The 17653-nt window shown below is 52.8% G+C and overlaps 1 protein-coding gene and 1 long non-coding RNA gene across 3 annotated transcripts in view; one reads left to right on the plus strand and one right to left on the minus strand.

Moving 5' to 3' along the window:
• The window catches only part of LOC142047515 (uncharacterized), a 329291-nt gene that overhangs the window by 231939 nt on the left and 79699 nt on the right, over positions 1–17653 (minus strand). The window lies entirely within an intron of this gene.
• FLNA (filamin A) overlaps positions 1–17653 on the plus strand; it is a 58884-nt gene that overhangs the window by 6061 nt on the left and 35170 nt on the right. For both annotated transcript variants that reach the window (XM_075070797.1, XM_075070796.1), the window contains one exon: positions 6894–7272. In XM_075070797.1, the coding sequence (XP_074926898.1) occupies positions 7203–7272 (70 nt within the window). In that variant the 5' untranslated portion in view covers positions 6894–7202. Of the gene's footprint in view, positions 1–6893; positions 7273–17653 lie in introns of those variants that run through there.

The raw sequence follows: 17653 nt of genomic DNA on the forward strand, positions 1-17653 counted from the left end.
GGGGGTGGGCGGGGAGGGGAGTGGGTCAGGGTGGCGCCGCTTGGCGGCTGAATCACAGCACTGCAGGTCCATTAGTTGGCACTGAGCTACTCGGGACACATTTCACGGAGATAATCCCTTCCCAGCTCCACGGAGAGCCCAGGCTGGCAGGGGCTGTGGGTCGGGAGTGCAGGGCACTGGCAGGGCTGAGCTGGCAGGGGCTGCGGGTCAGGAGTGAGGGGCACCGGCAGGGCTGGGGTTGGGGGCAGTTTCCTTGCCTCTTTTTATTTGCTAGGCGTGTCCCTGCCCCTTTAGGATGCCAGACCCTGAATCCTGTGGGGCCTGAGCTCTGGACTCAGCCAGACCCCAGACCAGAGAGGTCAGGGCCTGCCCTCCCGCCCCTTTACAGCATCCTGCCCCAGCTGGGGAGTCCAGCTCTCTGTCCTCCCCCTGCCCCACGGCATTAGGGTTGGAGCCTGCACCCCTCCCTTCAGTGCCCACCCCTGCTCCCTGTGATGGGGCGGGGGAAGCTGAACGCCCCATTAGATCAACTAGTCAGAGACCTGGGGCAGCCCTGAGTGGAGCTTCTCTCCAGTGTGGAGCCCAGGAACTTGGGTTTGCATCAAGTGGGAACGAGGGGAGGGGGCGGGGGTTGTATCTGCAGATAGATAGATAGATGGATTGGGGGGATGGGGATAGATAGATAGATAGATGGGGGTGATGGGGATAGATGGAGGGCTGGGGATAGATAGATGGATTGGGGGGATGGGGATGGATAGATAGATGGGGGCTGTGGATGGATAGATAGAGGGGGGGTGGATAGATAGATAGAGGGGGTGGATGCGGACAGATAGATAGATAGAGAGGGTGGATGGGGATAGATAGATGAATTGGGGGGCTGGGGATGGATAGATAGAGGGGGTGGCTGGGGATAGATAGATAGATAGATAGATAGAGAGGGTGGCTGGGGATAGATAGATAGAGAGGGTGGCTGGGGATAGATAGATAGATAGAGAGGGTGGATGGAGATAGATAGATAGAGGGGGTGGCTGGGGACAGATAGATAGAGAGGGTGGATGGGGATAGATAGATGGGTTGGGGGGATGGGGATAGATAGAGAGGGTGGATGGGGATAGATAGATAGATGGATTGGGGGGATGGGGATAGATAGATGAGGGGGCTGGGGATGGATAGATAGATAGAGGGGGTGGCTGGGGATAGATAGATAGATAGATAGATAGATAGATATAGATGAGGTGTGAGGGGATAGAGGATGGGCAGGTTGGTGGATGGATAGCTGAAGAGGGAGTGGGGGTAGCTGGATTTCCTGGAAATCAGTTGGGCTGGTTTGGAATAGAAATAAGAAAATACACTGTCCAATGTGGATTGTGGAAGTAACATTGGAGACTCTAAGGAACCATGTTGGGGGGACCTGCGCCTGAGCTTCATCCACATTCCCAAATATACAATCAATATGCGTTGGCTGAGCCCATATGGGATTTGGCTTGAATCCTCCACCTCCTGTGGGATCCAGGTCTGATTAGGGCAGAACTGTGTGTAGAGGAAGGAAGGTTAGGCTTGAGCCTTAGTCTGAGTCTGGGCTTATGTTCGTGTTGACATACTCTGTTTGTATGCTTAAATACTGACTATTGCCAGCAAGCAGTGCTCCGAATTGCTGCTGTGGAAGGGGGGGACAGTCCTTGTGCCCTAAGGGCTCACGTGTTTTCTGTGGCGGCTGAAGACAGAAGACTCGCTGCCGTGGACAGCCAAATTGGCCACCAAAGTGGAAATGTTGCGAGCCGCCCTAATGGCACACGGACTGCCCCTGCCCCACAGCAGCAGCTGCTTGGGGGCAAAAACACAGGGACTGCTGCCCCTTGCAGATTGCAAGCCCCAGCACCTGCTTGGAAAGCTGGTGCCTGACTGGCCCTGCTCCTCCATAGCCTCCTTGAAAATCACTCCTTAAAGTCTCAGACCTCCAGTCGTCCCTGTCTCTCTGGACAGGGACATGTGTCCATACTTCCACTCAAAAGGCCGGAGCAAGGAATTGTTGCAGCCCTAGGGGAAACTTCCAACTTTGCACCCCCCACCCAGCTAACCCACCCGCCTCACTGGCAGCTAACTCAGCATTCAACCTGGGGAGCCCCTCCCGCATGCAGCTACCCCTCTCTCACCGCGACAGCTAACCCACTCTCCACCACCCGTCCTCCACGGCAATTAACCCTGTCCAGGGAGACCTCCCGCCAACGGCAAGTTAACCCTGCTGGGGAACTCCCCTTTTCTCCCCCGTCCAGGCAGCAACCCTGCCTGGGTAGCCTGTCCCCAGCTCCACGCGTCGGCTCGCCCCTTCTCCACTGAGCACGCCAGCGTTGCTAATTCTCCTCACCCGCCCAGGCTTGCGTGCTGATTGGAGGAGACCTTAGAGCTGGTTGTGCTCACAGAGGAGGTAGAGTGGAGGTAAGCTGGGGCGGGGAGCTGTTTCCCCGTGCGCCCCCCATTAAAGCGGGCAGTCCTCCCCACCTCCCCCCTCACCTCAGCCACCTCAACCCACCTCCTTGCCTGAGGGATTTTACGGTCCCTCAAACCACTAGGGCCCAGGCGGCCACTAGTTTCCTAAATGTCACCGGCCCTGATCTCCCTCCAGAGGGTTTTATGCTTTCAGACCATGTAATTCACTGTAACTTATCCTAGAAGGTCTGACCTTATCCGTGTCTGCATGTTTGGCTGATTCTCAAGGATTAATGACAGTGTTTGGATGAATCAGCCAGTTTCATCAAAGCACAATACATTTAATTTTAGGAAAAAACACTGGAGAGGAAAAACAATAAATGGTCTACACACATGCTAAAGATTACCAGGTATACCTATCTCCACAAGGAGATCCTAGTAGGTTCTCAAAGTCTTTTGAACCCTCCAGTAGGTTTTTGCCCCTCCTACTTACAATTTCATATCAGTTTGAAGATTGCATGAGAGCGTTCAATCAGTTTGGCTTCTTGGCCTCTTGAACCCTGGCCTGAATCAGTATATACATATCCCCCGAAGGTAGTACTTCTCCAAGTATTTACATATCCAGAGATTTGCAGTAACAACCTCCGCTGATTTTAGTTCCTGGAGAAGATCTGTGAGGACTCTCGCTATCGAACCAAATCAATTTAGCCTCACAAAGGTACATATACTTTCAAGATACTGAAGTATAGATACTGAAGTCTATAAAATATTCTATATATGTTGTGGGAATCTGGCATCCTCTCAATATACTTAATCTTTTAAAATTTCCATGCTTCCAAGGTCTCTTATCTACTTCAATATGATACTAGTTTCTCAATAATTGCTTGCATAAAAGCTCAGAAATACATTTGACATGAAACAAGGTTAAGTTTTGGACACTCCAAAAAGTTGTAAAGCATGATAGTATCCTTAAAATTCTGTACTGTCTGCTCTCAACTGGCAATAGCAGTGGCCTAATCCTGCAAGTGTTCAGAATCCTCAACTTCCAGGTGAGGGTGAACAGCAAGATCAGGCCCTAAATTCTACATTATACTCACATTGATGTAAATTTCAGACTGCTAACTTCTGTCTCCAGAGAATGGCTTTTTCAGCAAAAGTTATATCTCCTGACTCCCCAGTGTAGCGAGGGGAATGCTTGTGTGTTGTCACTTTCATTTGGTGGGACCATGGCTAATGGTTGGTCAGGATTTAGAATTCTGTGAAGCTTCTGCCACTAAACACACTTTTTGACCTCGACATTCACTTAAACATCTGTAACCTTCAGTTTCCCCAATCTTAAAGTGGGATGAATAGAGCTCTGAGTTGTTGGTGGAAGCCTGATTCCTAAATTTTATAAAGTGTCGAGATAATTGGGCAAAATGCACTATAGAAGTGTAAAGTGTCACTAGTTATTGAAGTGAAATTGTTTGTTTTCTGTTTGTAGTGAAATCTGAACCCAGAGATGACCCATACCTGCTGATAGTAGTGGGGCAGAGCATAGGCAGCTGGCTTCAGCAGTGTTACTGAGCATGTTCAGTACACCAGCAGTAAATCCTCGGGGGGGCACATGACCCCAAGCATTCCCCCCAATGTCACATCTGATTTGATCCAAAGTATCTTTAATCTCTGAATCACTATAATGTAGATTTACTGGAGTACATGTTACAGAAGCTCTAATATAAGCTCTTCCATGAAAGTTGTTTGATTTCAAAGCATCGATTCTTGTATTTAACAAATGGGAAACTAGTAACTGAATGAAAGAGGATAAAAATAGGACAACAGTTTCTGATAATAGTTTGGACCAGTGATTATAGCTAACATCTTAATAATGGTAGTAGAGGTATAAGTCCTTTATATATGCACATATGTCTGTTATGCAACTGCTTTTGGATATATGTGAATATACACAATTAAAACCTAATTGTCACTTTAACATTTGGAGCTGAACAAAATGAAGGAATAAATTATTTTGAGCCCCTGCTGGCTCTCATCCCTTGAATCCTTGGTCCATAATCTTGTCATGTAAAAGAATAAGTTGACAACAATTAAGAACGAGATTTTAAATTAGGCCCTTGGGTATCATTTAATCTCCTGTAGTTTTTATCCCTTTTTCCTTCTTATCTGTTTTTTCCTCTCCCCCTCTAAACTCAAACAAGAAATGAATCACTAGAACACTATTCAGAGGAAGTGCATCTTATTTTTTCAAAGTAAGTCTTTAAAAACGAGAGGTTGCCAAGCCTGCTTTGGGTTCAGATCTCATTTACCCTAAGTCTCTTTACCTGCTCTTGTTTTACACCCCACGTACAACTATTTATTCTGCCAGAAGCAATATAAGAAGGATTGAGTGTAAATGAGAATCTGACTCTTTGGTTTTATCTCTATTGATTTTCTACCCTAGAACTTCACACAGGTAGCTTTCAAAATATCATATTTAACGACTGAAATAATGTGAGCCAATACAGCAGTGGTCCTTCGGTACATATATATTTCAGGCAATAACCATAAACAGATTATTAGCCAGACAAAATTGCCTTTTTTGTTTTGTGGGTCTGGCAGCTGCCAGCAATAGGCTGGTAGATGCTGATGATGGTGGTGCCTGAAGCACTTGAAAGAGCTTCAAGAACTATATTTTGACCTGTGGTAGAATGTCAAATGTCATGGTCAAAGGAACTAATATTGAATACAAAGTACTAGAGCAGAGTGGAAGCAACAAATCTCTCTTGCTATTCAAAGCAGGGGACATGCAGTGGCTAAAAAGGACAAGAGAGACTGTCAAAAAAATTAGGAGTACCAGTGCATCCATTGTCTGTTTAATGGCGGCAGCTGCCAGAATCTTAATGCCAAGAAAAGCAACAGTTCCCACCTACAGCATGTGTGGTATATATCAAGAACACAAACAGCTTTTACTTCTGCCAGTTTGTTTTAGAGAAATAAGGCTGAAGACTATGAGTAGACATTAGTGCCTTTACTATTGCCAGTTGGTTTTGGGTTAACAGGTTAAGTTTAGGTTCAAGATAGCAGCCATGTTAAGTCTGTATCCACAAAAGAAAGAACAAGCAGTACTGTGGTGGCATCTGAAGAATGAGCGTAGCCCATGAAAGCTTAATACTGAAAATAATTGTTTAGTCGCTAAGTGCCACAAGTATTAGGTTCAAGTTTAGATATGTAACTTTAATACCAGTTGCGCGATCAGTGGCGCGCGCCCCCCTGCCACCCAGCCTGTGGCAGCCCGCCCGGTCCTAACCAACCGAGAGCGCCCCACCAGGGAGCCATGCAAGACCTCCCCACTCCAGCTCACTTCTACTCACGTCTCCCCGAGCACGCCGCCTCCCGACTCTGAATCTCCTCCCCTCCCAGGCTTGTGGCGCAAAGCCGGGAGGTGAAATTAGAGCGGGGGCAGTGGCTAGGGAGGGACACGGATCGCAGAGGGGTGAGCTGGGTGGGGAGTCCTGTGCAGGCTTCCCACCTTCTGCCCCTAAGGCCATCCCCCATGGCCCAAACAGCTGATTGTGCTGCAAGCCTGGAAGCGGAAGAAGTGGAGCAAGCGACAACACACTCGGGAGTGAATCGTGTAAAAAATAATTGGGGCACTGCTTTTCGGCCCCCCAAACTTGCCCCCTATGCAATTCGCTTAGTTTGCCATTAATGGTAGCACCGGCCGGCTGCCGATGCCATTGTAGTAGGTGGGTCACTTATTGAACTGTTTATTAGTGTTACATCATGCTAGCTAATACTAGTTGCACTTCCTGCAAATGGGTGTAGCCTGTTCTGCTTCACTCAACTGGGTTATACAGCTCTTCTCTACAATTCCTAGCCTCACTTTTGCTATCAAAAATGGATCAATGACATGCAGAAGAATGTCTTTGGTGCTGATTGTTAAACATCCAGAATACTCCTTAAGAATATAGTATGGGTAAATAAGTACTGGGTGGAGAACAATTAAGTTTGGTCAGTGGCTAATTACCAAGGATTGTTCTGGTGAAGCTATGGTTTGTCAATCTCTGTAAAATCTGAGACTTTGTGTGGAATGAATAGTTCTTTCAGTTATAATATTTCTTCATTTCAGTTGACTGCATTTTTAACAACGGTTATGAATGTAGGTGTCCAGAAATACGCTCTCCTCACTACAGCGCCGACCTCTCAGTTGGTAGTTTTCCCCCGTAGGTCCCTCCCCGAGTGGTGCTGATGAGCGCCTTATTGCATTTACAGAAAGGCTTATATGTTAGTTTTCAAGCACGCCATGGCACCAAATGTGACATTGCTCTCTCTGGTGTGTTCTTCCAATTGTATTTGATGCTCATATTTAGCTTTATTATATTAAAAAGAGAATGCAACCCAAAGCAAATCAACCCTGATTATGCATTTCTATAGCAGAATGAAGGAATCACATAATCCACGCAATTTTTTGAGCCCCCCGCTCCTCCCAGCTCGGCCCGGCTCGCTCGCCCCGCGTTTATATGAGGCTCCAGGCGCGGCTGTCCAGGGCCGGCGAGGCTCGGGCGAGGCGCGGGCTGCGGCGATGATGCGCGCAGGAGAAGGACCTGGCGGGGACGCGCCCTGAGCAATAAAATCCAGCAAAACACCGTTCACCCGTGGTCACGAGTCTCGAAAGTGCCGTTACCAGAAGCGCATCGCACCTCAGCGGGACCTGGGCCGCGGGCTGCGGCTCTCGCGCTGCTGCGAGTGCTGCAGAGAACCGGGGCGCAAGTAAACCCAGCGCCCCACCCTCTCGGCAGATGCAGCTGGAAGAACGTGTCGGTGGCGCTGGATTCTGGAGCGCGCGAGAACATCAAGCTGGTCTCCATCGTGAGCCGAGGCGGTCCTTTGGGGAATGGCGGCTGGGGGGTATCGGGGGTCCCGGGGAGGGGAATGGCGGTGTAAGAGGGTGGAGATAGGTAGCTGCTGAGTGGTGGTGGGCTGCACGTGATTCACTAGGTTAGTGGCGGGGTGGTCCCGCCTCGCGGGTTATCGAGACCGTCCGGGGGAATGGGGGCTCCGGGGTGCACGGGGGATCTCAGGGGGCAGGGAGAGATGGGGGTTCCTCGGGGGAAGATGCGGTGGCAGCAGGAGGTGAATGGGGGCCTGGGCCTGGGCCTGGCCCCCTGGTGAGGATCTTGGCGACACGAGCGGAGTTTTGGTGGGGGTCGGAATGGGGCACCCGAAGTGGGGAGCTCTAGGTCTGTGCATGGGGGGCGAGCTGGGGGAGCGGGTCTGTGGCTGGGGGGTGGGGCAGGGAGCCCCCCACAGCGGCTGCTGCTGATTTAGGCTCCTAGTAGTGGTGGTGACAGGGGAAGCTGTGGGGTGGGGCTATCTGGGGGCTCAGCGGCCTGGCTCCCTGTGAGGCTGGGGGAAGAGCAGGAGAAGGGAACGATTCCTGGGGGGCCCATCCCAAGCTCAGCCCCCCAACCTCCCCGGGACGCTTCCCCCTCCTCACCATGTGACGGGGGGACTCCCTGGACCCTCTCCCCACGGAGCTCGGGGTTGGGGCTCTGAGATGGGGCAGGAGGCAGTTGGGGGTGTAGATACATCCCCTGTGACCTCGGCGTGGGGCAGCCCCCCGGGAGTAAACGTGCGCAACTGCCCACCCCAACCCACAAGACCAATTAGCTTCTCACTGGATGGTCCCAGCACGACGAGGGGCGGGGAGTCCAGGGCTGGGCTGGCAGGGGCTGCAGGTCGGGAGTGAGGGGCACCGGTGGGGCACAGACCGGGCTAGCAGGGGCTGCGGGTCGGGAGTGAGGGGCATTAGCAGAGCTGGGGGCGGGGGGAGGGGCTGCAGGTCGGGATTGTGGGGCACTGCGGGCTGGGGGAGGGGAGGCTTGGCTCCGTTATGCAGGCCTGTAACAAAGGCTGGGCGGGGGGGGGCAGGTCTGTTTCTCAGCCCGGCGGAAGGAAGGGGGCTGGGGGCCTGGAGGATGTGGGGGTCGCCTCATCAGGCCCCTTCTCCGGCAGCTCAGAGAAGCTGTGGACACCAGAAGGTGGTTAGGGCCTCAGGAACGCGGGGTCCACAGTGGGGTGCGGCCTGGGCCCGGCTGGAGGGGCTGACTGGGAATTAAAGCTCCCCCAAGGTGCTGGTTAGGTGTGTGTGCGGGAGTCTGTGCAGAAGGGGGGCATGGCCATGTACTGCTGGGGACTCAGGGTAAGACCCATCTGGACACTGTAAGGGGCACCCGTGGGGGTCATTGGCCTCTGAAGGCTCCTGCAGGGAATTGAGGGGCACCAGCAGAGCTGGGGGGCCCAGGGCCAGGCTAGCAGGGGCTGCGGGTCGGGAGTGAGGGGCGCCGGTGGTGTTGGGGGGGGGCCAAGGCCAGGCTAGCAGGGGCTGCGGGTCGGGAGTGGCCTTGGGCCTCCAACCCCACCGGTTGCCCCTCAGTTCCCGACCCACAGCCCCCACCAGTCCTGGCCCCGCCAGTGCCCTTCACTTCCCGACCCACAGCCCCCGCCAGCCTGGCCCCGCCAGTGCCCCTCATTCTGACCCGCAGCGCCCCCCCCACCAGCCTGGCCCTGGGCCCCCCACGTCCCTCACTCCCGACCACAGGCCCCGCTAGCCTGACTTTGAGACCCCAACCCTGTCGAGATGCCCCTTCCACTCCCAACCCACAGCCCCAGCTAGCCGACCTTGAGCACCCCAACCCTGCCGGTGCCCCTCACTCCTTGACCTGCAGCCCCTGCTAGCCTGGCTTAGTGACCCTCGCTCCCGACCTGCAGCCCCTGCTAGCGTGGCTCTGGGCCCCCCCAACCCCACCGGTGCCCCTGACTCCGACCCGCAGCTGCTGGCTGGGCCTGGCACCCCCAACCCACCGCTGCCCCTCATTCCGACCCGCAGCCCTGCTAGCCTGGCCCTGCAACCCCACTAGCTCTGCCAGTGCCCTCCCTCCCAACCCGCACCCCGCTAACCTGCCCCTGGTCCCCCAATCACGCCGGTGCCCCTCACTCCTGACCCAGCCGGCCCCGCTGCCTGGCCTGCCCCCCCCCCCCCACGCCGCAGGTGGCCCCTTCACTCCCCAGCCACTGCTATCCCAGCCCTGGGCTCCCAGCCCCGCCCAGCACCCCTCACTCACCATACCCGCAGCCCCCACCAGCCCAGCCTGCTGGTGCCCCTCATCCTGATCCGCAGCCACTGCTTCCCAGCCCTGGGGCTCCCAGCCCACCAGCACCCCTCACTCCCAACCCACAGCCCCTGCCAGCCCAGCCTGCCGGTGCCCCTCACTCCGACCTTGCAGCCCGCTAGCCTGGCCCTGGGCCCCCCATCACCGACCGGCGCCCTCACTCCCAACTGGCAGCCCCTGCTAGCCCCGTCCTGGGACCCCCACCCTACCGTACCTCCTATCTGACCCGCAGTCCTGCTAGCCCAGCCCTGGGTCTCCCCAGCTCTGCCGGGTGCCCTCCACTCCCGACCCCGCAGCCCCTGCCAGCCCGGGCGGGCCCCGCAACCCTGCTGGCGCCCTCATCCCAACCCGCAGCCCCCGCTAGCCCGGCCCTGGGCCCCTGGCCCTGCCAATTGCCCTCACTTCCGCCCACAGCCCCGTCTAGCCCAGCCCTGCCAATGCCCCTCTCACTTTGACGCGCAGCCCCTGCTAGCCTGGCTGAGCCCCCCAGCTCTGCTGGTGCCCTCACTCCTGACCGCGCCCCTGCTACCTGGCCTTGGGCCCCCCAACACCACCGGCGCCCCTCACTCCCGACCTGCAGCCCCTGCTAGGCTGGCCCTGGGCCCCCAGCTCTGCCAGGTGTCCCTTACTCCCGACCCGCAGCCCCTGCTAGCCTGGCCTTGCCCCCCCCAACAGCACCGGCGCCCCTCACTCCCGACCCGCAGCCCCTGCTAGCCTGGCCCTGGCCCCCAGCTCTGCTGGTGCCCTCAATTCCCTGCAGGAGCCTTCAGAGGCCAATGACCCCCACGGGTGCCCCTTACAGTGTCCAGATGGTCCTTCATGAGTCCCAGCAGTACATGGCCATGCTCCCCTTCTGCACGACTCCCGCACACACACCTAACCAGCACCTTGGGGAGCTTTAATTCCAGTTCAGCCCCTCCAGCCGGCCCAGGCGCACCCACTGTGGACCCCGCGTTGCTGAGGCCCTAACCACCTTCTGGTGTCAAGCTTCTCTGAGCTGCCGGAGAAGGGCCTGATGAGGCGAACCCCACCTCCAGGCCCCCAGCCCCCTTCCTCCGCCGGGCTGTGAACAGACCGCCTCCCCCGCCAGCCTTTTGTTACAGGCCTGCATAACGGAGCCAAGCCTCCCCTCCCCCAGCCCGCAAGTTGCCCCACAATCCCGACCTGCAGCCCTCCCCCCGCCCCAGCTCTGCAATGCCCCTCACTCCCGACCCGCAGCCCCCTGCTACCCGCTTCCCCCACCGGTGCCCTCACCCCGCACCTGCAGCCCTGCCAGCCGCAGCCTCGGACTCCCCGCCCTCGCGTTCTGGGACCCATCCAGTGAGAAGCTATTGGTCTTGGGGTTTGGGAGTAGTGGGGCATTGCGCACGTTATACCCGGGGGCTGCCCACGGCGAGGTCACAGGGGATGGTACTAACACCCGCCAACTGCCTCCTGCCCCATCTCAAGCCCTCCCAACCCGAGCTCCGTGGGGAGGGTCCAGGAGTCCCCCCGTTACAGTGAGGTAGGGGATAGCGTCCCGGGAGGTGGAGGGCTGAGCTTGGGATGGGCCCCCAGGAATCGTTTCCCTTCTCTTGCTCTTCCCCCAGCCTCACAGGAAGCCGGCCGTGAGCCCCAGATAGCCCCACCCCACCAGCCCTTCCCCTGTCACCACCACACTAGGAGCCTAAAATACAGCCAGCCGCTGGGGGGTCCCCTGCAACCCCACCCCCAGCCAAGACCACGCTGTCCCCAGCTCGCCCCCCATGCACAGACCTAGAGGTCCCCACCTTCGGGCCCCATTCGACCACCCACCAAAACTCGCCGTGTCGCCAAGACCTCACCAAGGGGCCAGCCCAGGCCAGCCCCATTCACCTCCTGCTGCCACCGGCATCTTCCCCCGAGACCCCCATCTCCTCCCTGGCCCCCTTGAGATCACCCCGTGCACCCCGGAGCACCCCATTCCCGCCCCAGGCCCGGAGCCCCCATTCCCCCCGGACCCCCATTCCCCCGGACCGCCGGGCCACCCCAGTGACCCCCTTGGAGCCCCTCACACTCGCCTCCCCTCCCCGGGACCCCCCGATTACCCCCCACAACCGCCATTCCCCAAAGGACCCGCCTCGCTCACGATGGAGACCAGCTTGATGTTCTGACGCGCTCCAGAATCAGCGCCACCGACACGTTCTTCCAGCTGCATCTGCCGAGAAGGTGGGGCGCTGGGTTACTTGCGCCCGTGCTTCGGCTAGCACTCGCAGAGCGCGATGAGCCGCAGCCCGCGCCCAGGTCCACTGCAGGTGCGAGCGCTTCTGGTACGGCACTCGATGACTCGTGTGCACCAGCGGTTGAACGGTGTTTGCTGGATTATTGCTCAGGGCGCGTCCCCGCCAGGTTCCTTCATGCCTGGCGCGCATCTCGCCCAGCCCGCGCCTCGCCCGAGCCCCCGGCCTGGGACAGCCGCGCCTGGGAGCCTCATATAAAAACGGCAGGGGCGGAGCGAGGCGGCCGAGCTGGGAGGAGCGGGGGGCTCAAAAAATTGCGTGGATTATGTGATTCCTTCATTCTGCTATAGAAATGCATAATCAGGGTTGATTTGCTTTGGGTTGCATTCTCTTTTTAATATAATAAAGCTAAATATGAGCATCAAATACAATTGGAAGAACACACCAGAGAGAGCAATGTCACATTTGGTGCCATGGCGTGCTTGAAAACTAACATATAAGCCTTTCTGTAAATGCAATAAGGCGCTCATCAGCACCACTCGGGGAGGGACCTACGGGGGAAAACTACCAACTGAGAGGTCGGCGCTGTAGTGAGGAGAGCGTATTTCTGGACACCTACATTCATAACCGTTGTTAAAAATGCAGTCAACTGAAATGAAGAAATATTATAACTGAAAGAACTATTCATTCCACACAAAGTCTCAGATTTTACAGAGATTGACAAACCATAGCTTCACCAGAACAATCCTTGGTAATTAGCCACTGACCAAACTTAATTGTTCTCCACCCAGTACTTATTTACCCATACTATATTCTTAAGGAGTATTCTGGATGTTTAACAATCAGCACCAAAGACATTCTTCTGCATGTCATTGATCCATTTTTGATAGCAAAAGTGAGGCTAGGAATTGTAGAGAAGAGCTGTATAACCCAGTTGAGTGAAGCAGAACAGGCTACACCCATTTGCAGGAAGTGCAACTAGTATTAGCTAGCATGATGTAACACTAATAAACAGTTCAATAAGTGACCCACCTACTACAATGGCATCGGCAGCCGGCCGGTGCTACCATTAATGGCAAACTAAGCGAATTGCATAGGGGGCAAGTTTGGGGGGCCGAAAAGCAGTGCCCCAATTATTTTTTACACGATTCACTCCCGAGTGTGTTGTCGCTTGCTCCACTTCTTCCGCTTCCAGGCTTGCAGCACAATCAGCTGTTTGGGCCATGGGGGATGGCCTTAGGGGCAGAAGGTGGGAAGCCTGCACAGGACTCCCCACCCAGCTCACCCCTCTGCGATCCGTGTCCCTCCCTAGCCACTGCCCCCGCTCTAATTTCACCTCCCGGCTTTGCGCCACAAGCCTGGGAGGGGAGGAGATTCAGAGTCGGGAGGCGGCGTGCTCGGGGAGACGTGAGTAGAAGTGAGCTGGAGTGGGGAGGTCTTGCATGGCTCCCTGGTGGGGCGCTCTCGGTTGGTTAGGACCGGGCGGGCTGCCACAGGCTGGGTGGCAGGGGGGCGCGCGCCACTGATCGCGCAACTGGTATTAAAGTTACATATCTAAACTTGAACCTAATACTTGTGGCACTTAGCGACTAAACAATTATTTTCAGTATTAAGCTTTCATGGGCTACGCTCATTCTTCAGATGCCACCACAGTACTGCTTGTTCTTTCTTTTGTGGATACAGACTTAACATGGCTGCTATCTTGAACCTAAACTTAACCTGTTAACCCAAAACCAACTGGCAATAGTAAAGGCACTAATGTCTACTCATAGTCTTCAGCCTTATTTCTCTAAAACAAACTGGCAGAAGTAAAAGCTGTTTGTGTTCTTGATATATACCACACATGCTGTAGGTGGGAACTGTTGCTTTTCTTGGCATTAAGATTCTGGCAGCTGCCGCCATTAAACAGACAATGGATGCACTGGTACTCCTAATTTTTTTGACAGTCTCTCTTGTCCTTTTTAGCCACTGCATGTCCCCTGCTTTGAATAGCAAGAGAGATTTGTTGCTTCCACTCTGCTCTAGTACTTTGTATTCAATATTAGTTCCTTTGACCATGACATTTGACATTCTACCACAGGTCAAAATATAGTTCTTGAAGCTCTTTCAAGTGCTTCAGGCACCACCATCATCAGCATCTACCAGCCTATTGCTGGCAGCTGCCAGACCCACAAAACAAAAAAGGCAATTTTGTCTGGCTAATAATCTGTTTATGGTTATTGCCTGAAATATATATGTACCGAAGGACCACTGCTGTATTGGCTCACATTATTTCAGTCGTTAAATATGATATTTTGAAAGCTACCTGTGTGAAGTTCTAGGGTAGAAAATCAATAGAGATAAAACCAAAGAGTCAGATTCTCATTTACACTCAATCCTTCTTATATTGCTTCTGGCAGAATAAATAGTTGTACGTGGGGTGTAAAACAAGAGCAGGTAAAGAGACTTAGGGTAAATGAGATCTGAACCCAAAGCAGGCTTGGCAACCTCTCGTTTTTAAAGACTTACTTTGAAAAAATAAGATGCACTTCCTCTGAATAGTGTTCTAGTGATTCATTTCTTGTTTGAGTTTAGAGGGGGAGAGGAAAAAACAGATAAGAAGGAAAAAGGGATAAAAACTACAGGAGATTAAATGATACCCAAGGGCCTAATTTAAAATCTCGTTCTTAATTGTTGTCAACTTATTCTTTTACATGACAAGATTATGGACCAAGGATTCAAGGGATGAGAGCCAGCAGGGGCTCAAAATAATTTATTCCTTCATTTTGTTCAGCTCCAAATGTTAAAGTGACAATTAGGTTTTAATTGTGTATATTCACATATATCCAAAAGCAGTTGCATAACAGACATATGTGCATATATAAAGGACTTATACCTCTACTACCATTATTAAGATGTTAGCTATAATCACTGGTCCAAACTATTATCAGAAACTGTTGTCCTATTTTTATCCTCTTTCATTCAGTTACTAGTTTCCCATTTGTTAAATACAAGAATCGATGCTTTGAAATCAAACAACTTTCATGGAAGAGCTTATATTAGAGCTTCTGTAACATGTACTCCAGTAAATCTACATTATAGTGATTCAGAGATTAAAGATACTTTGGATCAAATCAGATGTGACATTGGGGGGAATGCTTGGGGTCATGTGCCCCCCCGAGGATTTACTGCTGGTGTACTGAACATGCTCAGTAACACTGCTGAAGCCAGCTGCCTATGCTCTGCCCCACTACTATCAGCAGGTATGGGTCATCTCTGGGTTCAGATTTCACTACAAACAGAAAACAAACAATTTCACTTCAATAACTAGTGACACTTTACACTTCTATAGTGCATTTTGCCCAATTATCTCGACACTTTATAAAATTTAGGAATCAGGCTTCCACCAACAACTCAGAGCTCTATTCATCCCACTTTAAGATTGGGGAAACTGAAGGTTACAGATGTTTAAGTGAATGTCGAGGTCAAAAAGTGTGTTTAGTGGCAGAAGCTTCACAGAATTCTAAATCCTGACCAACCATTAGCCATGGTCCCACCAAATGAAAGTGACAACACACAAGCATTCCCCTCGCTACACTGGGGAGTCAGGAGATATAACTTTTGCTGAAAAAGCCATTCTCTGGAGACAGAAGTTAGCAGTCTGAAATTTACATCAATGTGAGTATAATGTAGAATTTAGGGCCTGATCTTGCTGTTCACCCTCACCTGGAAGTTGAGGATTCTGAACACTTGCAGGATTAGGCCACTGCTATTGCCAGTTGAGAGCAGACAGTACAGAATTTTAAGGATACTATCATGCTTTACAACTTTTTGGAGTGTCCAAAACTTAACCTTGTTTCATGTCAAATGTATTTCTGAGCTTTTATGCAAGCAATTATTGAGAAACTAGTATCATATTGAAGTAGATAAGAGACCTTGGAAGCATGGAAATTTTAAAAGATTAAGTATATTGAGAGGATGCCAGATTCCCACAACATATATAGAATATTTTATAGACTTCAGTATCTATACTTCAGTATCTTGAAAGTATATGTACCTTTGTGAGGCTAAATTGATTTGGTTCGATAGCGAGAGTCCTCACAGATCTTCTCCAGGAACTAAAATCAGCGGAGGTTGTTACTGCAAATCTCTGGATATGTAAATACTTGGAGAAGTACTACCTTCGGGGGATATGTATATACTGATTCAGGCCAGGGTTCAAGAGGCCAAGAAGCCAAACTGATTGAACGCTCTCATGCAATCTTCAAACTGATATGAAATTGTAAGTAGGAGGGGCAAAAACCTACTGGAGGGTTCAAAAGACTTTGAGAACCTACTAGGATCTCCTTGTGGAGATAGGTATACCTGGTAATCTTTAGCATGTGTGTAGACCATTTATTGTTTTTCCTCTCCAGTGTTTTTTCCTAAAATTAAATGTATTGTGCTTTGATGAAACTGGCTGATTCATCCAAACACTGTCATTAATCCTTGAGAATCAGCCAAACATGCAGACACGGATAAGGTCAGACCTTCTAGGATAAGTTACAGTGAATTACATGGTCTGAAAGCATAAAACCCTCTGGAGGGAGATCAGGGCCGGTGACATTTAGGAAACTAGTGGCCGCCTGGGCCCTAGTGGTTTGAGGGACCGTAAAATCCCTCAGGCAAGGAGGTGGGTTGAGGTGGCTGAGGTGAGGGGGGAGGTGGGGAGGACTGCCCGCTTTAATGGGGGGCGCACGGGGAAACAGCTCCCCGCCCCAGCTTACCTCCACTCTACCTCCTCTGTGAGCACAACCAGCTCTAAGGTCTCCTCCAATCAGCACGCAAGCCTGGGCGGGTGAGGAGAATTAGCAACGCTGGCGTGCTCAGTGGAGAAGGGGCGAGCCGACGCGTGGAGCTGGGGACAGGCTACCCAGGCAGGGTTGCTGCCTGGACGGGGGAGAAAAGGGGAGTTCCCCAGCAGGGTTAACTTGCCGTTGGCGGGAGGTCTCCCTGGACAGGGTTAATTGCCGTGGAGGACGGGTGGTGGAGAGTGGGTTAGCTGTCGCGGTGAGAGAGGGGTAGCTGCATGCGGGAGGGGCTCCCCAGGTTGAATGCTGAGTTAGCTGCCAGTGAGGCGGGTGGGTTAGCTGGGTGGGGGGTGCAAAGTTGGAAGTTTCCCCTAGGGCTGCAACAATTCCTTGCTCCGGCCTTTTGAGTGGAAGTATGGACACATGTCCCTGTCCAGAGAGACAGGGACGACTGGAGGTCTGAGACTTTAAGGAGTGATTTTCAAGGAGGCTATGGAGGAGCAGGGCCAGTCAGGCACCAGCTTTCCAAGCAGGTGCTGGGGCTTGCAATCTGCAAGGGGCAGCAGTCCCTGTGTTTTTGCCCCCAAGCAGCTGCTGCTGTGGGGCAGGGGCAGTCCGTGTGCCATTAGGGCGGCTCGCAACATTTCCACTTTGGTGGCCAATTTGGCTGTCCACGGCAGCGAGTCTTCTGTCTTCAGCCGCCACAGAAAACACGTGAGCCCTTAGGGCACAAGGACTGTCCCCCCCTTCCACAGCAGCAATTCGGAGCACTGCTTGCTGGCAATAGTCAGTATTTAAGCATACAAACAGAGTATGTCAACACGAACATAAGCCCAGACTCAGACTAAGGCTCAAGCCTAACCTTCCTTCCTCTACACACAGTTCTGCCCTAATCAGACCTGGATCCCACAGGAGGTGGAGGATTCAAGCCAAATCCCATATGGGCTCAGCCAACGCATATTGATTGTATATTTGGGAATGTGGATGAAGCTCAGGCGCAGGTCCCCCCAACATGGTTCCTTAGAGTCTCCAATGTTACTTCCACAATCCACATTGGACAGTGTATTTTCTTATTTCTATTCCAAACCAGCCCAACTGATTTCCAGGAAAT

Source organism: Chelonoidis abingdonii, chromosome 11, assembly GCF_003597395.2.
Source record: "Chelonoidis abingdonii isolate Lonesome George chromosome 11, CheloAbing_2.0, whole genome shotgun sequence".
Lineage (NCBI taxonomy): Eukaryota > Metazoa > Chordata > Testudines > Testudinidae > Chelonoidis > Chelonoidis abingdonii.